This window comes from Salmo salar, chromosome ssa01, assembly GCF_905237065.1.
Source record: "Salmo salar chromosome ssa01, Ssal_v3.1, whole genome shotgun sequence".
NCBI lineage: Eukaryota > Metazoa > Chordata > Actinopteri > Salmoniformes > Salmonidae > Salmo > Salmo salar.
The window spans coordinates 49,698,887-49,722,732 of NC_059442.1; the positions used below are offsets into that span (position 1 = coordinate 49,698,887).

The 23,846-nt window shown below is 42.2% G+C and overlaps 1 protein-coding gene across 6 annotated transcripts in view; it reads right to left on the minus strand.

The window, feature by feature from the left end:
- Window positions 1–23,846, minus strand: part of LOC106604288 (mitogen-activated protein kinase 8) — a 44,256-nt gene that overhangs the window by 19,783 nt on the left and 627 nt on the right. For 2 of the 6 annotated variants that reach the window (XM_045718779.1, XM_045718785.1), the window contains exons 1-6: window positions 5,054–6,111; window positions 3,953–4,131; window positions 2,418–2,547; window positions 1,900–1,958; window positions 1,355–1,493; window positions 215–380 (exon numbers count right to left, since the gene is read on the minus strand). In XM_045718779.1, the coding sequence (XP_045574735.1) occupies window positions 215–380; window positions 1,355–1,493; window positions 1,900–1,958; window positions 2,418–2,547; window positions 3,953–4,131; window positions 5,054–5,161 (781 nt within the window). In that variant the 5' untranslated portion in view covers window positions 5,162–6,111. Of the gene's footprint in view, window positions 1–214; window positions 381–1,354; window positions 1,494–1,899; window positions 1,959–2,417; window positions 2,548–3,952; window positions 4,153–5,053; window positions 6,113–23,846 lie in introns of those variants that run through there. The other 4 variants (XM_045718783.1, XM_045718776.1, XM_014198781.2 and 1 more) reach the window with 4 other exon arrangements.

The window sequence follows — 23,846 nt, forward strand, 5'->3', positions numbered from 1 at the left end:
AACGCTCTAACCACTAGGCTACCTGCCTCCCCAACAAGGTTGGATGGAAACTTGATTATAGCTGTGATTTGCAATGTGTCATTATAAACATAATTAATATTTACAAGAGTAAAACAACATTAAAACAATGTCATGAAAGAATCTGCAGTGATGGTTAATGAATAAAATCATTTTGGTGAATTAATATTTGCTTGATTGATTGACAGGTACTGACCGTTGGCCTGGTAGCCCATCCCCAGTATGACCTCTGGTGCTCTGTAGTATCTGGTCACTACGTAGGGGGTCATCAGCAGACCTGTAGCCGCCGTCCGAGCCAAGCCAAAGTCCAAGATCTTCAACGTACAGTCTGACTTCACCACAATGTTACTGGGCTTTAGATCCTAGAGAAGGGACAAGGCGAGAACATCATCATTGTCATGATCTTTGTCGTCATCATCGTCATCATCATCAATAGCAGCAGCATATTTTAAAGCCCAGACACAGCGAAAATTGTCTATAGCCTGGGCAGTGTGTTCCAGAGCATTCTTTACTAAAAGATTATGGCAGACAATCCCGTCAGAGAGCACTATTTGCCGTCTTGGCAGTTTGTTTTAGCTATTATAGTATGGGAACACAAGCTCCCCAAACAACGAGAGAGGCAGATGGGGGACATCAGTGAAGCTATGTAGGAGTATAGGAGTGTTGTCATCATAATATTATAAAACAGGGCAGCATCCATATTCATCACCATCTTAACAACAGTAATGAGTCACTCCAATTTAACTACAGTTACTGAGTCATCTTTCACAGATTTGCATGTAGGCAAACGGCCTGGTAGTATGACATACAAACCAGTTACATTATTCTAGCATCTAGATTAATCTCAGAATGATCTCGGTAGTTATTTGTTTTTCCCATCCTTGAGTCAACTTTACATGCTCCATTGGGCCAAGCATGTATCCCAAATCGCACTCTATCACTCCCTATACATTGCATTTATTTGACCAGAGCCCAGGAATAGGGTGACATTTCGGATGCAATCCCAGTCATTAAATCTGAATGAGTATTTAGATCATTAGCAGGTTCCTCCTGCTCTCCTGTGGATATAGCCAATATCACAGCTCTGACAAGGAGGAGTTACTGTAAATCTGGGCTTTTAGCTTACAGTATAATCTTTGGAAATACAACAATCCCCCATTATTAGTTTAGTGTTACCCAGTATGAGCCATACCCTGTGTCTACCTGTTAGCTTATTGTTATTGGTGTGAACTATACCGTGTGTCTACCTGTTAGCTTAGAGTTAGCATGCATGAGCCATACCCAGTGTCTACCTGTTAGCTTAGCGTTAGTGTGTATGAGCCAGTATGAGCCGTACCCTGTGTATGATGCCGGCAGCATGGAGGTGTTTGATGCCACACAGCATCTGGTAGAGCAAGTAGGACAACCTCTCATGATCCAGCTCCATCTGAATCACCTGGCACAAGTTGGCATCCATCAGCTCCATCACAATGTATCTACACAGGTAGGAAAAGAGATGAAAATACACACACACACACACACACACACACACACACACACACACACACACACACACACACACACACACACACCGAGCAGGCGCACACACCCACATCTGTGGAGCCAGCTGGAAGGCTTAAACAGAGAGGGATACAGTATGCAGAGAGATTTCAGACAGTTATTCTGGTAATAGCTGAGTAATTATTTAATTGATGACAGACAGGCCCTATTAAAATATCATTCTATGATCCTTCTATGTCTTAATTCCTAACAGCATGTAATCATTTTACACTGTCAAAGGTTTATCATGTTATTATACATCAATTAAGGTGCATTTCCACTGAGGATTTTCCCCCAGTGTTTTACGCAAAAGGCTCAAGACATTTCTTATAATGTACTTACACATCTGCAAATTCTTCTAATGATTTTTGTGGGCTGAATACGTTTAATAGGCCAATGATCTGTAACAACATTAACACACATGAGTCATACACAATGCTTGCTAAATTAGTTTCTTCAATATAAGGAAAACAGTCCATCATAACACGTTTATAATCAAGTCATTTTCAAATGTATTATGCAATATAACAATAAAAAATATAAAAACGGGTAACTGCAGTTCTGGATGCTGGTTGAATAAATCTGCATTTTAGCTGTGTGTATATTAACTATTTGGGCTACCAAAGCAAATGCCTGTTTACTGTTCCTTCTGAAGTACCATTATGCATTCATAAAATAATATTCTTAGAGTTTCTCTCTATGTCCAGCCAGGCCATTCATAAAATAATATTCTTAGAGTTTCTCTCTATGTCCAGCCAGGCCATTCATAAACATAATTGAGGATAATTGTCAGAGTCATACCTAGACTATAATAAAACAGCAGGAAAAAGTCATTGACCAGTGTTGGTAGGCAGACTTACATTTTTGTGATTGACACATTTCATTAACACCAGTTCTCTGTACGCTCTCTTGGCATGCGTCTGGTTCTGGAACGGCCGACTCAACTTCTTAATAGCCACATTTCTCTCAAGGTTGTGGTCATACGCTGAACTGAAAAGGCAAGACCAAGAGCATGGCAATACATGAACACATCCCTAACAATAGGGTGATACAAACTGTAGGAAATAGGAATTTAAATGGATGTCTAATTTGTGTTTCTTTCCATTGGATGTTTTACAGCATGTGACCTTGAAACATGTCATGGTCCATTGTGCCATTGATGGACCAGCTTTGGCATCAACCTTCCTCTATTGATTAAGCACCACAGTATTTAGACAAATTCAAACTGGGGTACTTTGGTATGTAGCTTTTAATTTTATGTTGCCTTGTAAACTAATTGAATATGAAAAAAAAGTATTTCATGGGGCAACAAAAAAAAGACGAAAACCTCAAGCAAAAAGGATTTGAAAACAATACATGGTGACACTATATTTTGTATCCTGTTGTTTACTGATAATTACCTAGTACAACCCGCTCTTAAAACAGTAATTAACCAGTATATGACAGGCAGAAAAAACTAAAAGGGTATGAAGGCCACCACTTAGTTAATGAAAAATGTAGAAAGATTTATCGTGGGGTTTACTTTTGACCATCAAGGCAAACGGAGGGATGAACTTCTTTTCTGGGCATTTATTTTCTGGGGTATTTCGTTAGAAATAGTTAAAAACGGCCTCCTGAGTAGCACTGTGGTCTAAGGCACTGCATCACAGTGCTTTAGGTGTCACTACAGACCCGGGTTCGATCCCAGGCTGTGTCACAACCAGCCGTGACCGGGAGTCCCATAGGGCGGTGCACAATTGGCCCAGTGTCGTCCGGGTTAGGGGAGGGTTTGGCCGGGGGGGCTTTACTTGGCTCATCGCGCTCTAGCGACTCCTTATGTTGGGCCGGGTGCCTGTTGAACGACTCGGTCGTCAGTTGAAGAGTGTTTCCTCTGACACATTGGTGTGGCTGGCTTAAGGAGCGCGGTTTGGCGGGTCATGTTTCAGAGGATTAATGACTTGACCTTTGGCTCTCCCGCAGCAATGAGACAAGATCATCATTGATTCGCAAATGGATATCACGAAATTGGGGTAAAATTCACAACAAAATAAAATAGTTAAAAACATGACAAACAAACCCCAAAGCATTTTGGCATTGTGTCATCCTTCATCAAGGCATAAAGATTTGAGTGTCCACATGGGAGCTCTGTGTGAACCTAAAGTAAATAATTTATGAATAATGAAAGTAGCAACATAAATGTAAAAGATAGCATAAACAATACAAAATATATAGACAAAAATGACTATGCCAATCCAACAATTTTCATTTACTAAGAGGTGACCTCTTCTGCCAGTCATAGACTACCCTTTTCAAAAAGTACCTTGTACCAAGTCTCTATGGCCTTATAGTTTTCTTTAAAGCAGCACATTGTTTTTTTCTTCTCAGTAACTAGTAATTGCATAGTGATTACACTTACCAGACGATTCCCTGTGCTCCTGAGCCGATGGGCCTTAGATTCTGGTAGCATTTCAGAACTGTGAAGGTGGAATCTCCGACATCTAAACTGTAGAACTCCCTCTCTTCTCCTCGCTTGTTGTTATTCATGATGAAACCTTGAGGAGCTGCTTTCTGGGCACCCAAACTATGCTTTCTGGACTATTGACCCACATGCACGCACTCACACACAAATGCACAAACGCATGCACACACACACACACACACACACACACACACACACACACACACACACACACACACACACACACACACACACACACACACACACACACACACACACACACACACACACACACATACACACACACACAGAAAGAGAATAACATATTTTTAGGATACAGAACAAAGGTAGCTACGGTATGTGTCTGAAGTGCATATTTTTTTGCTTTAAAGATCAAATCTGCATTAGGGGAAACAGAGCCACTGTTCGCCCCAGTGCCTTTGTTATTGTTTTTGCTTTGTTATGGTAATCACATTGCAGATACTTTTGGGAAAAAAATAGATGATTACTTGTAGGATTACCTTTACATTTAAAAAATATGTTTGGTCCTTATCTATATTTTCAAGTCCTATTCTTGAATATCAAGAGCTATTCATTGGAATAACTGACTGGAAATCTGACAGACTTTGATTTTGTAAAGATATAGCCTAATCATATTATTATCTGTATTAAAGTAGAAAGCAATGGGTTAGAATAAGCCTAATTAACCAACCCAAGTAAAATGCAACAACCATTTATGGACAGCTATGTAAAATCTACCATTGATTTATCCTGCAATAGAAGTCGTTCAAATGGTAAAATGTATTTATGTATTCTTCTAATGTGAAAGTAATCTAAAAGAAACTGAGTTTGGGTAATCCAAAAGTTCCGTAACCTACCCAACTCTGCTGGTGACATCACCAGGCAGTAAATTAGTTAATAGACCAATAAGAGAGTTCCAAACCTCTATGCCAATAACAGATCATTTCTAGTTTTCTCCTCCCCACTCAGACCACTCAGTCCTATCAAAATTACTGCTAAAGGGTCATTACACTCCAAAATCAGATGATATTTTCAAACCTCAAAAGCGATCTTCTCTTCAGATAAGTCCACATCCCCGGCATCCTGTTTTGGAGAAGGAGCTACAATCCAATGCCACAATCCAAAATGAATAGCGAAGATAAGCATAATGCAGATCTGCGGTGCTAATCTTTACCATTCATTTGATGGTTGAGGTATATACAGTATATATTGCTGCCTTACATTTTATTTTCCTTACAGATCTACATAAACTACTCCACATTTTCAAACTGTAAGAACATTTTTAGACATTTGCTAAAATTAATAAAACATTAAAAAAACGAATATATTGTGAACGCGTAAGTCTTTGTGTGAAGAGCAAATATTTTCATCAAATTTCACACCATTTATTGAATGGTGTCCACCTGTTCGCATAAGTAGTGGTTCTCATGATTTAAGAATAGATGACCTTGTCTTTGTAAGGTCCCTCTGTTAGATAGTGATATCCAAACAATAATTCGATCTCAGAGCAACCAATTAGAAACATGTCAGTGATACATTTTTAGATAGGCACATATCAGGGGAGGTTACCAAATAATTCCAAGCCACTGAATATCACTTTAAGTATTGTCAAATACGGTAAATAATCTGTAGGTGGAGTATCACATCACCTTGGCACTGTGAGGATCTGGCCATCCTTCCTAACTGAGCTGTAGGAGAGAATGGAAACTGCTAAGGGATATCACTATGAGGGCAAAGATGATTTTAAAACAGCCACAGAGTTCATTGGCTGAGCAGAGAGAAAACTGCATGGATCAACAGCCTTGCATTCATTCCACATTACTGGCCTGTTTGACAGAGAGAAAAGAAGGAAGCCTGTGCTAAAGAAATCCATTCCAAATCATCACTCCTGTTTGAAACATGGCCCTTGAGTTATACCTCAAGACAGCATGGCAAAATACTTAACTTTTTGGCCTAAATGAACAACTTACGTTTCGGCCAAATCTAACACATCACAGAGTGAAACCCTATATAAACTCAGCAAAAAAAAGAAACATCCTCTCACTGTCAACTGCGGTTATTTTCAGCAAACTTAACATGTGTAAATATTTGTATGAACATAAGATTCAACAACTGAGACATAAACTGAACAAGTTCCACAGACATGTGACTAACAGAAATGGAATAATGTGTCCCTGAACAAAAGGGGGGGGGGGGTCAAAATAATCAAAAGTAACAGACAATTTCTGGTGTGGCCACCAGCTGCATTAAGTACTGCAGTGCATCTCCTCCTCATGGACTGCACCAGATTTGACAGTTCTTGATGTGAGATGTTACCCCACTTTTCCACCAAGATTTAGATGCACTATTGTAAAGTGGTTGTTCCACTGGATATCATAAGGTGAATGCACCAATTTGTAAGTCGCTCTGGATAAGAGCGTCTGCTAAATGACTTAAATGTAATGTAATGTAAGGCACCTGCAAATTCCTGGACATTTCTGGGGGGAATGGCCCTGGCCCTCACCCTCCGATCCAATAGGTCCCAGACATGCTCAATGGGATTGAGATCGGGGTTCTTCGCTGGCCATGGCAGAACACTGGCATTCCTGTCTTGCAGGAAATCATGCACAGAACGAGCAGTATGGCTGGTGGCAGTGTCATGCTGGAGGGTCATGTCAGGATGAGTCTGCAGTAAGGGTACCACATGAGGGAGGAGGATGTCTTCCCTGTAATGCACAGCGTTGAGATTGCCTGCAATGACAACAAGCTCAGTCCGATGATGCTGTGACACACCGTCCGAGAGCATGACGGACCCTCTACCTCAAAATCGATCCTGGTCCAGAGTACAGGCCTCGGTGTAACGATCATACCTTCGACGATAAACGCGAATCTTACCATCACCCTGGTGAGACAAAACCGTGACTCGTCAAAGAGCACTTTTTGCCAGTCCTGTCTGGTCCAGCAACGGTGGGATTGTGCCCATAGGCGACATTGTTTCCACTGATGTCTGGTGAGGACCTGCCTTACAACAGGCCTACAAGCCCTCAGTCCAGCCTCTTTCAGCCAATTGCGGACAGTCTGAGCACTGATGAAAGGATTGTGCGTTCTTGGTGTAACTCGGGCAGTTGTTGTTGCCATTCTGTACCTGTCCAGCAGGTGTGATGTTCGAATGTACCGATCCTGTGCAGCTGTTGTTACACATGGTCTGCCACTGTGAGGATGATCAGCTGTCCGTCCTGTCTCCCTGTAGCGCTGTCTTAGGCATCTCACAGTACGGACATTGCAATTTATTGCCCTGGCCACATCTGCAGTCCTCATGCCTCCTTGCAGCATACCTATGGCATGTTCACGCAGATGAGCAGGGACCCTGGGCATCTTTCTTTTGGTGTATTTCAGAGTCAGTAGAAAGGCCTCTTTAGTGTCCTAAGTTTTCATAACTGTGACCTTAATTGCCTACCATCTGTAAGCTGTTAGTGTCTTAACGACCGTTCCAGAGGTGCATGTTCATTAATTGTTTATGGTTCATTGAACAATCATGGGAAACAGAGTTTAAACCCTTTACAATGAATATCTGTGAAGTTATTTAGATTTTAACGAATTATCTTTGAAAGACAGGTTCCTGAAAAAGGGACGTTTCTTTTTTTGCAGAGTTTATTTTTAAGAATTGTGGTGGCAGCATCAAGTTATTGGTATGCCTGTCACAGGAAGGGACTGGGGAGTTTTGTCAGGCCCAAAATAAAAGGGGAAAAGCTCATGTAAAAACTTTGAGGAAAACCTGCCTTAGTCTTTGAAGACCTAACACTGTGGCAGTTTTATTTATTAGTGGGACGATTACACACATTTGAACAATTAGGACAAACCAGAATGACTTTCTAATAGATGTTGAGTGTTCCTGAGTGGTCCAGTCTTAGTGCTGACATGAATCTGTTTGAAAAGCTGAGATAAGACTTGAATATTGCTGTCCATCAATGATCCCCAACCAAATTGAAAATTTCAGCTATTTTTCCAAACACAAAGGATATGTGTTGCTACAAGATATGTGCAAAGTTAGTGAAATCTTATTCAACATGATTCACAGCTTTAATTGTTGCTGCCAAAGGTGATTCAAACAAGTAACTCTGGGTTGTAAAGAAATACGCAATCAAGACATCTTAATTTTAATATTTTATTTGACTTATTTTAGAAAATCTCACATTTTTCTTTCACTTTGAAAATGTGGAGTAAGTTGTGTAAATCAGTAGAGGGGAAAAATCTAATTTAATCCATTTTTATATTTACAGTTGAAGTCGGAAGTTTACATACACTTATGTTGGAGTCATTAAAACTCGTTTTTCAACCACTCCACAAATTTCTTGTTAACAAACTGTAGTTTTTGCTAGTTGGTTAGGACATCTACTTTGTGCATGACACAAGTCATTTTTCCAACAATCGTTTACAGACAGATTATTTCACTTATAATTCACTGTATCACTATTCCAGTGGGTCAGAAGTTTACATAGAATAAGATGACTATGCCTTTAAACAGCTTGGAAAAATCCAGAAAATGATGTCATGGCTTTAGAATCTTCTGATAGGCTAATTGACATCATTTGAGTCAATTGGAGGTATACCTGTGGATGTATTTCAAGGCCTACCTTCAAACTCAGTATCCTTTGCTTGACATCATGAAGAAATCAGCCTCTGAAGGAAAATTGTTGACCTCCACAAGTCTGGTTCATCCTTGGGAGCAATTTCCAAACGCCTGAAAGTACCACGTTCATCTGTACAAACAATAGTACGCGAGTATAAACACCATGGGACCACGCAGCTGTCATAGCGCTCAGGAAGGAGACCCGTTCTGTCTCTTAGAGATGAACGTACTTTGGTGCGAAGAGTGCAAATCAATCGCTGAACAACAGCAAAGGAATTTGTGAAGATTCTGGAGGAAACAGGTACAAAAGTATCTATATCCACAGTAAAATGAGTCCTATATCGACGTAACCCGAAAGGCCGCAAGGAAGAAGCCACTGCTCCAAACCCACCATAAAAAAAGCCAGACTACGGTTTGCAACTACACATGGGAACAAAGATTGTACTTTTTGGAGAAATGTCCTCTGGTCTGATGAACCAAAATAGAACTGTTAGGCCATAATGACCATCGTTATATTTGGAAGAAAAAGTGGGAGGCTTGCAAGCCGAAGAACACCATCCCAACCGTGAAGCATGGGGGTGGCAGCATCATGTTGTGGGGGTGCTTTGCTGCAGGAGGGACTGGTGCACTTCACAAAATAGATGGCATCATGAGGGAGGAAAATTACGTGGATTAATTGAAGCAACATCTCTAGACATCAGTCAGGAAGTTAAAGCTTGGTCGCAAATGGGTCTTCCAAATGGACAATGACCCCAAGCATACTTCCAAAGTTGTGGCAAAATGGCTTAAGGACAACAAAGTCAAGGTATTGGAGTGGCCATCACAAAGCCCTGACCTCAATCCCATAGAAAATCTGTGGGCAGAACTGAAAAAGTGTGTGCCAGCAAGGAGGCCTACAAACCTGACTCAGTTACACCAGCTCTGTCAGGAGGAATGGGCCAAAATTCACCCAACTTATTGTGGGAAGCTTGTGGAAGGCTACCCAAAACATTTGACCCAAGTTAAACAATTTAAAGGTAATGCTACCAAATACTAATTGAGTGTATGTAAACTTCTGACCCACTGGGAATGTGATGAAAGAAATAAAAGCTGAAATAAATCATTCTCTGTACTATTATTCTGACATTTCACATTCTTAAAACAAAAGTGGTGATCCTAACTGACCTAAGACAGGGAATTTTTACTAGGATTAAATGTCAGGAATTGTGAAAAACTGAGTTTAAATGTATTTGGCTAAGGTGTATGTAAACTTCCGACTTCAACTGTAAGTATAATGAGGCAGCAAAATGTGACACCTATGCAAGGGGTGTGAAAACTTACTAGGCACTGTAGCTGGATCTAAACGGATGGCATGGGATGTAGATTTGTCTTGACATTGTAGGGTACTTTTGTGGTCTGAAATGCCTGACAAAATGTACATTTTGAGGGTAATGTCCCCATAACTCTACAAGCATGAGGTGGGAGAATATAATATAATCAGAAGCTACTGGACTGACTGTGAACCATACACTCAGAAAAAAAAGTGCTATCTAGAATGTAAAAGGGTTCTTCGGCTGTCCTATAGGAGAACCCGTTCAATAAACTTTTTTGGTTCCAGGTACAACCCTTTTGGTTGTAGGTACAACCCTTTTGGGTTCCATGTAAAACCATTTCCACAGAGGGTTGTACATGGAACCCAAAAGGGTTTTTTCTACCTGGAACCCAAAAGGGTTATTTCTACCTGAACACAAAAGGGTTCTCCTATAGGGACAGCCAAATAACCCGTTTGACACCCTTTTTTCTAAGAGTGTAGGTGGTTTACATCTCTCACCACATTAGTACAGTGGGGGAAAAAAGTATTTGATCCCCTGCTGATTTTGTACGTTTGCCCACTGACAAAGAAAGGATCAGTCTATAATTTTAATGGTAGGTTTATTTCAACAGTGAGAGACAGAATAACAACAAAAATATCCAGAAAAACGCATGTCAGAAATGTTATAAATTGATTTGCATTTTAATGAGGGAAATAAGTATTTGACCCCCTCTCAATCAGAAAGATTTCTGGATCCCAGGTGTCTTTTATACAGGTAACGAGCTGAGATTAGGAGCACACTCTTAAAGGGAGTGCTCCTAACCGCAGCTTGTTACCTGCAAAAAAGACACCTGTCCACAGAAGCAATCAATCAATCAGATTCCAAACTCTCCACCATGGCCAAGACCAAAGAGCTCTCCAAGGATGTCAGGGACAAGATTGTAGACCTACACAAGGCTGGAATGGGCTACAAGACCATCGCCAAGCAGCTTGGTGAGAAGGAGACAACATTTGGTGCGATTATTCGCAAATAGAAGAAACACAAAAGAACTGTCAATCTCCCTCGGCCTGGGGCTCCATGCAAGATCTCACCTCGTGGAGTTGCAATGATCATGAGAACGGTGAGGAATCAGCCCAGAACTACACGGGAGGATTTTATCAATGATCTCAAAGCAGCTGGGACCATAGTCACCAAGAAAACAATTGGTAACACACTACGCCGTGAAGGACTGAAATCCTGCAGCGCCCGCAAGGTCCCCCTGCTCAAGAATACATATACATGCCCATCTGAAGTTTGCCAATGAACATCTGAATGACTCAGAGGACAACTGGTGAAAGTGTTGTGGTCAGATGAGACCAAAATGGAGCTCTTTGAGGGGGCGGAGCTAGCATGTTGGAGTGAACGGCTGTGTGTGAGAGGCTCCTGCAACTTTTTGCGAAATAATCTAACCTAACCTACTTTATAGCACTTTTTACAACAAACGTTTCTTTCTAATACAATATTGTAACTTTCTATGTGAAAATGCGGAGTAAACAGCGACCAAAGGACAATAAATCCACTTCGGAGGCCTACTTCCCGCCAAACAACGAGACAGACATGGCGGAAGGCACAGGTAACAACGTGACACTTTCAGAACTTACCCGGGCTTTGGGAGAACTACGTGTTGCTATAGCTGAGGATCTTAAGGCTACTATTGCTGAACTGGACACTAAAACTGAGAGCACCATTCGAACGGTCGCCCCGCAGGGCCAGAGTATTGTGGACCTTGAGAAAGCTTCTGAATTCAACGCTGGAAGGATCGACGAGTTGGAGAAGCTATGCACGTCATTGCAGTATAGTGTGCAGAGGCTTTCTGTGAAAGTGGTCGACCTGGAGGGCCGATCCAGACGTCATAACCTTCGCGTTGTTGGTCTGGCAGAGGGGGTAGAGGCTGGCTCTCGCCCCACCGACTTCTTCGCGAAGCTATTGAAGGATGCAATGGGAACGGATGTTTTGGCTTCAGATCCCCAACTGGACCGTGCACATCGCGCCCTTGTCCCAGTGCCTCGACCGGGCCAACGTCCTCGCCCAGTAATCATCTGTTGTCACAGTTTCAAGACCAAGGATCTTATCCTGCGCGAGGCTCGAATGAGGGGCAACCTGTTACATAAAGGGCACCCCTTCCGTGTCTATGAGGATTATGCGCCCGATGTGGCAAAGCCCCGCGCCGGCTACAGAGATGTCATGACCAAACTCTACAAACTCCATCTTCGCCCAGCCTTGCTCTTCCCTGCAAGATTAAGAATTACCCCGCCTTCCGGGGAGAAGATTTGTCTCTCCTCGGTTCTGGACGCAGAGAAATCTCGAACCCATACTATACCATAACGGGTGAAACCGTACTAAACGGTCTCAACAAGGCCTGCCAAACATGTAACACGCTGAGATGACCAATGGAGGGCGGTCAGAGCTCTCATTTAACGTTCATTTCACTTTCATTCCGACTGGGTTCGGGGTGGTGCCTGTTTGGGTGGCCTTCCAGGTCTGATCATTGACACTTTCGGATGGATATACTTATATTCCCCCATTTTTGTTTTGTTTCGTTATTTATTTTTCAATTCTTACATTATTCCTATTACCATACCAGTTATTTATTGCTTGCGGGGGTCTGGGGGAGATGGCTGGGAAGGGGCAGACGCAGACACCTGGATAGCAAGTTGATGTTTTGTGCGGTTCTGCCTTTGTCATAGCCTGGCCCGCTCTCACGATTAGATTCCCACCAGACCTCCGTGGTGCTTGTGTCTGTGTAGGTAGGTGTGCGTACATATAATTACTATTTGTACTTTATTATTATTTTCTCTTAGCATTTTAGTATTAGGTATGTGTATATTTTAAATTAGTGTAGATTACTATTCTGGTGTGTGTGTGTGTATCTGTATATATTTACAAATATTTATTTTTATAAGTATATTTTTGGGATGTGTGTGTATACATGTGTATGTATGTGTACGTAGATGTGTATGTGCGTAAATGTATGTGTGTATGTATATGTGTGGGTGTGTGTGTATGCACGTGTGTACGTATGTGGGTATGCGTGTATATGCTTGTGCGTGTGTGTGTAGGTATACGCACATGTGTGTGTGTATGTAGGTATGCACATGTGTGTATATATGTGGATGTGTGTGCACATGTGTATGTATGTATATGTACATGTGTATGTATGTGTGTGTATGTGTATGGATGTATGTATATATGTACATGTGTGTATGTATGTATATATGTATGTATGTGTATATGTATGTGAAAATATATATATATATATATATATATATACACTTTATTATTCTTTTCTCTTAGCATTTTAGTATTAGGTGTGTGTGTGTATATATATATATATATATATATATATATATATACTGCTCAAAAAAATAAAGGGAACACTTAAACAACACATCCTAGATCTGAATGAAAGAAATAATCTTATTAAATACTTTTTTCTTTACATAGTTGAATGTGCTGACAACAAAATCACACAAAATAATCAATGGAAATCCAATTTATCAACCCATGGAGGTCTGAATTTGGAGTCACACTCAAAATTAAAGTGAAAAACCACACTACAGGCTGATCCAACTTTGATGTAATGTCCTTAAAACATGTCAAAATGAGGCTCAGTAGTGTGTGTGGCCTCCACGTGCCTGTATGACCTCCCTACAACGCCTGGGCATGCTCCTGATGAGGTGGCGGATAGTCTCCTGAGGGATCTCCTCCCAGACCTGGACTAAAGCATCCGCCAACTCCTGGACAGTCTGTGGTGCAACGTGGCGTTGGTGGATGGAGCGAGACATGATGTCCCAGATGTGCTCAATTGGATTCAGGTCTGGGGAACGGGCGGGCCAGTCCATAGCATCAATGCCTTCCTCTTGCAGGAACTGCTGACACACTCCAGCCACATGAGGTCTAGCATTGTCTTGCATTAGGAGGAACCCAGGGCCAACCGCACCAGAATATGGTCTCACAAGGGGTCTGAGGATCTCATCTCGGTACCTAATGGCAGTCAGGCTACCTCTGGCGAGCACATGGAGGGCTGTGCAGCCCCCCAAAGAAATGCCACCCCACACCATGACTGACCCACCGCCAAACCGGTCATGCTGGAGGATGTTGCAGGCAGCAGAACGTTCTCCACGGCGTCTCCAGACTCTGTGAAGAGCACAGGGCGCCAGTGGCGAATTTGCCAATGTTGGTGTTCTCTGGAAAATGCCAAACGTCCTGCACGGTGTTGGGCTGTAAGCACAACCCCCACCTGTGGACGTCGGGCCCTCATACCACCCTCATGGAGTCTGTTTCTGACCGTTTGAGCAGACACATGCACATTTGTGGCCTGCTGGAGGTCATTTTGCAGGGCTCTGGCAGTGCTCCTCCTGCTCCTCCTTGCACAAAGGCGGAGGTAGCGGTCCTGCTGCTGGGTTGTTGCCCTCCTACGACCTCCTCCACGTCTCCTGATGTACTGGCCTGTCTCCTGGTAGTGCCTCCATGCTCTGGACACTACGCTGACAGACACAGCAAACCTTCTTGCCACAGCTCACATTGATGTGTCATCCTGGATGAGCTGCACTACCTGAGCCACTTGTGTGGGTTGTAGACTCCGTCTCATGCTACCACTAGAGTGAAAGCACCGCCAGCATTCAAAAGTGACCAAAACATCAGCCAGGAAGCATAGGAACTGAGAAGTGGTCTGTGGTCACCACCTGCAGAACCACTCCTTTATTGGGGGTGTCTTGCTAATTGCCTATAATTTCCACCTGTTGTCTATTCCATTTGCACAACAGCATGTGAAATTTATTGTCAATCAGTGTTGCTTCCTAAGTGGACAGTTTGATTTCACAGAAGTGTGATTGACTTGGAGTTACATTGTGTTGTTTAAAGAGAATTTCCCCTCTCTGATGCAAAAACTTAAGGCAAACATACAATTTTGGAGAACTCTCCCAATTTCTCTGCTCGGAAGAATTAATGCCATTAAAATGGTCTTCCTCCCACAACTGCTCTACCTATACCAGAACATCCCAATATTCATACCTACATCCTTTCATAAACAACTGGACTCTATTATCAATCCTTTCATCTTGGATTATAAAACACACAGGATAGGTAAAAAACACCTCTGTAAATCCAAGATGGAAGGAGGATTGTCTCTCCCAAACTTTATATTTTACTACTGGGCCGCCAACCTCCGCGCTGTTACGTTTTTGCTGGATGACGCACACCCGCCACCCAGCTGGCTTAGTATGGAGCGAGAGGAGTGCCACCCCTTCTCTATTGGTGCTGTGATTTTGTCACCTGTCAATCTGGAGATGTCACTTTACCGTAGCAATCCTATTATACATAGCACAGTCCGAATCTGGAAGCAAATTAAAGTCCACTTTGAGTTTAGACCAATATCATTCATGCTTCCTGTTGCCAGGAATCCCTCCTTTGCCCCCTCTAACCTTGATAACACCTTTGAGCGATGGGGAGAGTTGGGGATAAGTACCATTGGGGATTTATATATAGGGGGGACCTTTGCTTCCTTTGAACCGCTGAGGGAAATTTATAATCTTCCCAGAAGTAACTTTTTCAGATACCTACAGATTAGAGACTATGTTAGAAAACACCTCCCAACATTTGGGAAAGCTAAACCTTCCATGTTTGACGGATGCATAAAAATATGCCCCACCTCAGACAAACTGATATCTCATATATATGACGCTTTTCAATCTGTTAATGGCATCAGTAGGCGGTGCGCTAAGGCAAAATGGGAGGAAGAACTAGGGACTGATATTTCAGTGGCAGACTGGGAGGACAGCTTGGAGTATATCCACACCTGCTCCATTAACTCCAGACATCGTCTCATACAATTCAAGGTATTACACAGATTACACTATTCCAAAACCAAACTGCATAGGATATTTCCTGGTACATCCCCTATGTGTGATAAATGTCAGGCTGAGCAGGGTACACTACTCCACTGCTTTGCCCTATGCTCTAACTTGTATGGGTATTGGTGTGGAATTTTTGGGGTCCTCTCTGAAGTTCTGGAGACTTCAATAGACCCAGACCCGCTTCTGATAATCCTGGGAGTGTCCGATTCCCTAAACGGATTAACCAACTCCCAAAAACAACTCATCTCTTATAGTTTTATTTCTGCAAAAAAAATTAATCTTGATGTTTTGGAAAAAGAGGGAAGTGCCCTCTACCAAATTATGGCTCAGCGAATTGGCAAACACTGTACACTTAGAAAGAATTAGATATATTCTGAACAATAAATTATCAACATTTGATCAAATCTGGCAGCCTTTCCTCTCTTACCTGGACCAGGCGGCGCTGTGAATTTGCACTTTTTAACGCACTCTCAATTGTCATATGGTAATCTACCTTTGGGCAGCATGTGCTGGCCCCGCCACCTGAGCAGTTGGGAGGGGAATAGGGTGGAATAAGACCCTTACATCGACCCTTTTTTCTTCTACCTGTCCTTGTTTTGTATGTCTTGTTTTGTAATATTTGTTTTGTGCTCAGAACTCTGGGTATTTTGGTTAATGTCTGTTCTCTTACGTTTAGATAAGAACTGTAAACTTGTCTTTTATACCTATACACCATTCTTGTGTATGTGTTCAATAAAAAATATTTGAACAAAAATGGAGCTCTTTGACATCAACTCAACTCGCCGTGTTTGGAGGAGGAGGAATGCTGCCTATGACCCCAAGAACACCATCCCCACCGTCAAACATGGAGGTGGAAACATTATGCTTTGGGGGTGTTTTTCTGCTAAGGGGACAGGACAACTTCACCGCATCAAAGGGATGATGGACGGGGCCATGTACCGTCAAATCTTGGGTGAGAACCTCCTTCCCTCAGCCAGGGCATTGAAAATGAGTCGTGGATGGGTATTCCAGCATGACAATGACCCAAAACACACGGCCAAGGCAACAAAGGAGTGGCTCAAGAAGAAGGACATTAAGGTCCTGGAGTGGCCTAGCCAGTCTCTAGACCTTAATCCCATAGAAAATCTGTGGAGGGAGCTGAAGGTTCGAGTTGCCAAACGTCAGCCTCGAAACCTTAATGACTTGGAGAAGATCTGCAAAGAGGAGTGGGACAAAATCCCTCCTGAGATGTGTGCAAACCTGGTGGCCAACTACAAGAAACGTCTGACCTCTGTGATTGCCAACAAGGGTTTTGCCACCAAGTACTAAGTCATGTTTTGCAGAGGGGTCAAATACTTATTTCCCTCATTAAAATGCAAATCATTTTATAACATTTTTGACATGCGTTTTTCTGGATTTTTTTGTTGTTATTCTGTCTCTCACTGTTCAAATAAACCTACTATTAAAATTATAGACTGATCATTTCTTTGTAAGTGGGCAAACGTACAAAATCAGCAGGGGATCAAATACTTTTTTCCCCCACTGTATATGAACCATCAGCCTAGGTATATATTTTTCCAGGGCTCAGGGTCACACTGATACTGACCTCCCAATGGGTGTTTATGATCGTCACCCTGTGGTGATTTCTGTATTTTGTTACTTCTCATGGGGGGAAATGTTATGAGATGTCAGATGTGTGACATGCAATCTTTTCTTCTTTCAATCTCCTTGAGTAATTAGAGAGAGATATGCTGTATATTTTCCCTTTGCAGTCTCTTTCTCCTTCTCGCTTATTGTCTTTCTTTCACTCATTTCCCCCTCTCTCATCCTGTCTCTGATCTAAGTATTCATTCCTGTCTTTTAAGCCCAGTCTGGACTGGACTAAATCCCAGAAACATTGGCCCAATTTGACTACATTGAAAATACATATTTCATTGGATAGTTAACAGCAGGGGTCCACTATATATCTTTCACCTATTGTATCGTGTCAAATCAGCGATTTCCATCCATTTTGAAATACATCCTTCCTTACCATTGAAGGTAACAACAATTAAGGGTTCAACTAGCTTTCACCTATCTTGTCAAAACTGTGATTTCCCTAAGGAAGGTAAGACGGAAACATGCATTGTGATTAGTCCATCATTAAAAGGGCTAAATATGATTCAGCCCATTAGGTTTCCTCTGACATCCCGTCTGTCTCGCTAAAGTCTCATTTGTGCAAAGTAAACACACACAAAATGCACACCCACTCACCCATTGGTCTTAAATACATCTAAAACTAAAAGCATTGTATTTGGTTCAAAACATTCTCTAAGACCTAAACCTCAGCTGGAGGATTGTATAAAGGGTGTGACCCTTGAGCAAGTTGAGGAAGCTAAACTCCTAGGTATAACATTGGATGACGAAGTTGTTGTGAAGATGGAAAGGGGTATGTCTGTTCAAAAAACAAAAATCAACTGTACCAGTTGTTCAGGCTCTGGTCTTGTCCCATATTGATTACTGTGCAGTCATATGGTCAAGTGCAGCAAAGGAAGACCTAGAAAAGCTGCCGCTGGCTCAAAACAGAGCAGCAGGCCCTTAACTACACATACAGAACTAACATCAACAACAAGCATGCAAGTCTTTCCTGGTTGAGGGTTGACGAGAGACTAACTGTGTGCTTCTCTTCTTGTTTTAATGAGAAGTATTACTGTAATGAAAATGTTCGATTTTCTACATAATCAAATAACATTAATCTCGGACACCCATACATACCCCATAAGACATACACATACATAGCCCACAAGATATACCACAAGGAGTCTCTTCACAGTCCCCAACTCCAAAATGAATTCACGGCAACACACAGTATTATACAGAGCCATAATCGCATGGAACTCCCTTCCATCTCCAATTTCTCAAGCAAACAGCAAAAGGACCTTCTAAATGATTAAACAACATTTCATCGAACGGCAGGGACTGTAAGGGGGACACACACAAACACATGCACACAGACACAATAACACACACATTCTTTTTGTTGTTGTATTGTATTATAAACATTTTTTTTAAATGTTTGTATATTGTTGTATTTTACATGTGTGTGATTGTCCTTGTCTATCAGTGTATCAGTGTTTTTTTATTTGTCATGTTTTGTGTTTTTTTGTGGACCCCAGGAAGAATAGCTGCTGCTTTGGCAAAAGCTAACGGCGATCCGAATAAACCAATAAACTACACACTAACACACACACACACACACACACACACACCCACACACACAGTGTCACAGTATAATCACACCATTCCTCATATCAATCATCAGACAGAAGCCAGGCAGTCATAAGATCATTGTTCAGATGTATTAGCTGGGTGGATGGAGTGTGGTGCTTAGCTTTACTGCTTTTAGTTGTGGGTTATATGCCTGCATGGGTCATATACAGTTACTAACATGCATATATAGTGTAAGTCTGAATGAATAAATGAACAATTGCTGTATAATGATTTACAAACACACAATGGTTAATGAATGAAGCATAACCTTGTGTAGCCAACATTATGCTATAATAATGGAGCTAAAGTGCTTAGTTCTTGGGTGTTGTCAGTTACTGTGAGTTGCAGTCACCAGTAAACAGTAACACCTGCTAATGTTTTACAGTGACTGTTTATTGTGAGTAATCAGTATGAGACAAAAGGATGAACACTGGCTATAACTGCAGTATCTTAGCATTCCATTTCAGTCAGTAACTGGCTCCACCAAGAACAGCTCTCTTGCTGCTCTCCCTCTCTCTCTCCTTTATCTCTCCATTTCCAATCAGCTGTCAGAAGGTTTGGGTAGTCTATCAAGGGGTCTGTGAGTTAGGACAGCTGATACACTTCTACAGCCCTGCAATTATAGTAAGCGACCCTCCATTTCAGCCTCCACTCCATTGTAATGACCGATAAACATGACAAACAGCCCCTCAACACTGGCAGTCAATCCTGAGCCCCACCCATAGGAACTGACTATAGCTTACATCTGGCAAAACATCCACAATCATTAATCTCATCTCAAACTATTAATACAGTATAACTGAGCAATGAATAACACTGGAACATACACAGTACGCATCTGATTTAATTCCTAAATAGAAAATTCCTACTGCATTTAATATAGAATAATACATTGCTTACAAGCGGCATTACCTACAGTTGAAGTCGGAAGTTCACATACACCTTAGCCAAATACATTTAAACTCCGTTTTTCACAGTTCCTGACATTTAATCCTAGTAAAAATTCTGTGTCTTAGGTCAGTTACGATCACCACTTTATTTTAAGAATGTGAAATGTCAGAATAATAGTAGAGAGAATGATTTATTTCAGCATTTATTTATTTCATCACATTCCAAGTGGGTCAGAAGTTTACATACACTCAATTAGTATTTGGTAGCATTGCCTTTAAATGGTTTAACTTGGGTAAAACGTTTCGGGTAGCCTTCCAAAAGCTTCCCACAATAAGTTGGGTGAATTTTGCCGCTTTCCTCCTGACAGAGCTGGTGTAACTGAGTCCGGTTTGTAGGCCTACTTGCTCGCACACACTTTTTCAGTTCTGCCCACAAATTTTATATGGGATTGAGGTCAGGGCTTTGTGATGGCCACTCCAATACATTGACTTTGTTGTCCTTAAGCCATTTTGCCACAACTTTGGAATTATGCTTGGGGTCATTAACCATTTGGAAGACCCATTTGCGACCAAGCTTTAACTTCCTGACTAACATCTTGAGATGTCGCTTCAATATATCCACATCATTTTCCCTCATCATGATGCCATGTATTTTGTGAAGTGCACCAGTCCCTCCTGCAGCAAAGCACCCCCACAACATGATGCTGCCACCCCCGTGCTTCACGGTTGGGATGGTGTTCTTCGGCTTGCAAGCCTCCCCCTTTTTCCTCCTAACATAATAATGGTCATTATGGCCTAACAGTTCTGTTTTTGTTTCATCAGACCAGAGGACGTTTCTCTAAAAAGTACGATCTTCGTCCCCATGTGCAATTGCAAACAGCAGTCTGTCTTTTTTATGGCGGTTTTGCTGAGCGGCCTTTCAGGTTATGTCGATATAGGACTCGTTTTACTGTGGATATAGATACTTTTGTACCCGTTTCCTCCAGCATCTTCACAAGGTCCTTTGCTGTTGTTCTGGGATTGATTAGCATTTTTCACTTCTAAGTACGTTCATCTCTAGGAGACAGAACATGTGTCCTTCCTGGGCGGTATGACAGCTGCGTGGTCCCATGGCATTTATACTTGCGTACTATTGTTTGTACAGATGAACGTAGTACCTTCGGGCCTTTGGAAATTGCTCCCAAGGATGAACCAGACTTGTGGAGGTTTACAATATTTTTTTCTGTGGTCGTGGCTGATTTCTTTTTATTTTCCCATGATGTCAAGCAAAGAGGCACTGAGTTTGAAGGTAGGCCTTGAAATACATCACAGGTACACCACCAATTGATTAAATGACTGTCAATTAGCCTATCAGGAGCTTATAAAGCCATTACATAATTTTCTGGAATTTTCCAAGCTGTATAAAGGCACAGTGAACTTAGTGTATGTAAACTTCTGACCCACTGGAATAGTGATAAAGTGAATTATAAGTTAAGTAATCTGTCTGTAAACAATTGTTGGAAAAATTACTTGTGTCATGCACAAAGTAGATGTCCTAACCGACTTGCCAAATCTATAGATTGTTAACAAGACATTTGTGGAGTGGTTGAAAAACAAGTTTTAATGACTCCAACCTATGTATATGTAAACTTCTGACTTCAACTGTATATTGGGCTAAGTATTAAAAATGTTCTTGAAATGTTAATATTATATGTGGAATAGATCATAAAATCCTATGTGCCTATTTTGGCTATATTTTGGCTTCAGTTAGTGCTAAACACGGCTGCTACAATCTTGACTAGAACCAAAACATTTGATCATATTACTCCAGCGCTAGCCTCTCTACACTGGCTTCCTGTTAAGGCAAGGGCTGATTTCAAGGTTTTACTGCTAACCTACAAAACATTACATGGGCTTGCTCCTACCTATCTTTCCAATTTGGTCCTGCCGTACATACCTACATGTACGCTACGGTCACAAGACGCAAGCCTCCTAACAGTCCCTAGAATTTCTAAGCAAACAGCTGGAGGCAGGGCTTTCTCCTATAGAGCTCCATTTTTATGGAATGGTCTGCCTACCCACGTGAGAGACGCAGACTCAGTCTCAACCTTTAAGTCTTTATTGAAGACTCATCTCTTCAGTAGGTCCTATGATTGAGTGTAGTCTGGCCCATGAGTGTGAAGGTGAACGGAAAGGCACTGGAGTAACGAACCACCCTTGCTGTCTCTGCCTGGACGGTTCCCCTCTCTCCACTGGGATTCTCTGCCTCTAACCCTATTACAGGGGCTGAATCACTGGCTTACTGGTGCTCTTCCATGCCGTCCCTAGGAGGGGTACGTCACTTGAGTGGGTTGAGTCACTGACGTGATCTTCCTGTCTGGGTTGGCGCCCCCCCTTGGGTTGTGACATGGCGGAGATCTTTGTGGGCTATACTCGGCCTTGCCTCAGAATGGTAAGTTGGTGGTTGAAGATATCCCTAGAGTGGTGTGGGGCTGTGCTTTGGCAAAGTGGGTGGGGTTATATCCTGCCTGTTTGGCCCTGTCCGGGGGTATCATCGGATGGGGCCACAGTGTGTCTCCTGACCCCTCCTGTCTCAGCCTCCAGTATTTATGCTGCAGTACTTTATGTGTCGGGCGGCTAGGGTTAGACTGTTATATCTGGAGTATTTCTCTTGTCTTATCCTGTGTCCTGTGTGAATTTAAGTATGCTCTCTCTAATTCTCTCTTTCTTTCTTTCTCTCTCTCTCTCTCTCGGAGGACCTGAGCCCTAGCACCATGCCTCAGGACTACCTGGCCTGATGACTCCTTGCTGTCCCCAGTCCACCTGACCGTGCTGCTGCTCCAGTTTCAACTGTTCTGCCTATGGAACCCTGACCTGTTCACCGGACGTGCTACCTGTCCCAGACCTGCTGTTTTCAACTCTCTAGAGACAGCAGGAGCGGTAGAGATACTCTGAATGATCGGCTATGAAAAGCCAACTGACATTTACTCCTGAGGTGCTGACCTGTTGCACCCTCAACAACTACTGTGATTATTATTATTATTTGACCCTGCTGGTCATCTATGAACATTTGAATATCTTGGCCATGTTCTGTTATAATCTCCACCCGGCACAGCCAGAAGAGGACTGGCCACACCTCATAGCCTGGTTCCTCTCTAGGTTTCTTCCTAGGTTCTGGCCTTTCTAGGGAGTTTTTCCTAGCCATCGTGCTTCTACACCTGCATTGCTTGCTGTTTGGGGTTTTAGGCTGGGTTTCTGTACAGCACTTTGAGATATCAGCTGACGTACGAAGGACTTTCTAAATAAATTAGATTTTATATGTAAATACTAGTCCTACACTATGCAACGGTTATTGTACCCTAAATATATCCCAGGCATAGCTGCCTTTATCACCTAATTGACTGTACACTGAATTAACAATGTTGTAGACATGGTGTTGTAAAGACTTCAAGAGTGGCAGAGGGACGATTCTAAGGCTTTAGCTACACTAGCAGTTCTGGGGGGGGGGCAGTGCCCCTGTGACAACAATTTTGGACCCCCTTGTGGCCCCCCTAAATGTGGAGTATGAAATCATTTCTACGGAACAAATTTTTGCTATCGTTCTTTTTTTACATCCGTTATTAGACAATGGCAACGATGATGATTATGAACATGGTATTTTGCCTGCTAATGCCTGCAATGCAGTGAAGAAAACGATATGACAACAATAACGTCTAATGTAACTGGCCCCTCTAACAGTACAACTGGCCCCAGCTTGGCCCCCCCAGTTGAAATGGTCTAGAACCGCCACTGTTAGGCTATACATTGACCATTCAGATGTTGACCATTCAGATTGTTTAAAACCAATAGTGATCAATTGCTATAAATGGCCCTGACAAGCCACAGTGTTTTAATACCGTCATAATAACCTTGGCCTGCCGACCTTTTACCGTTATACGC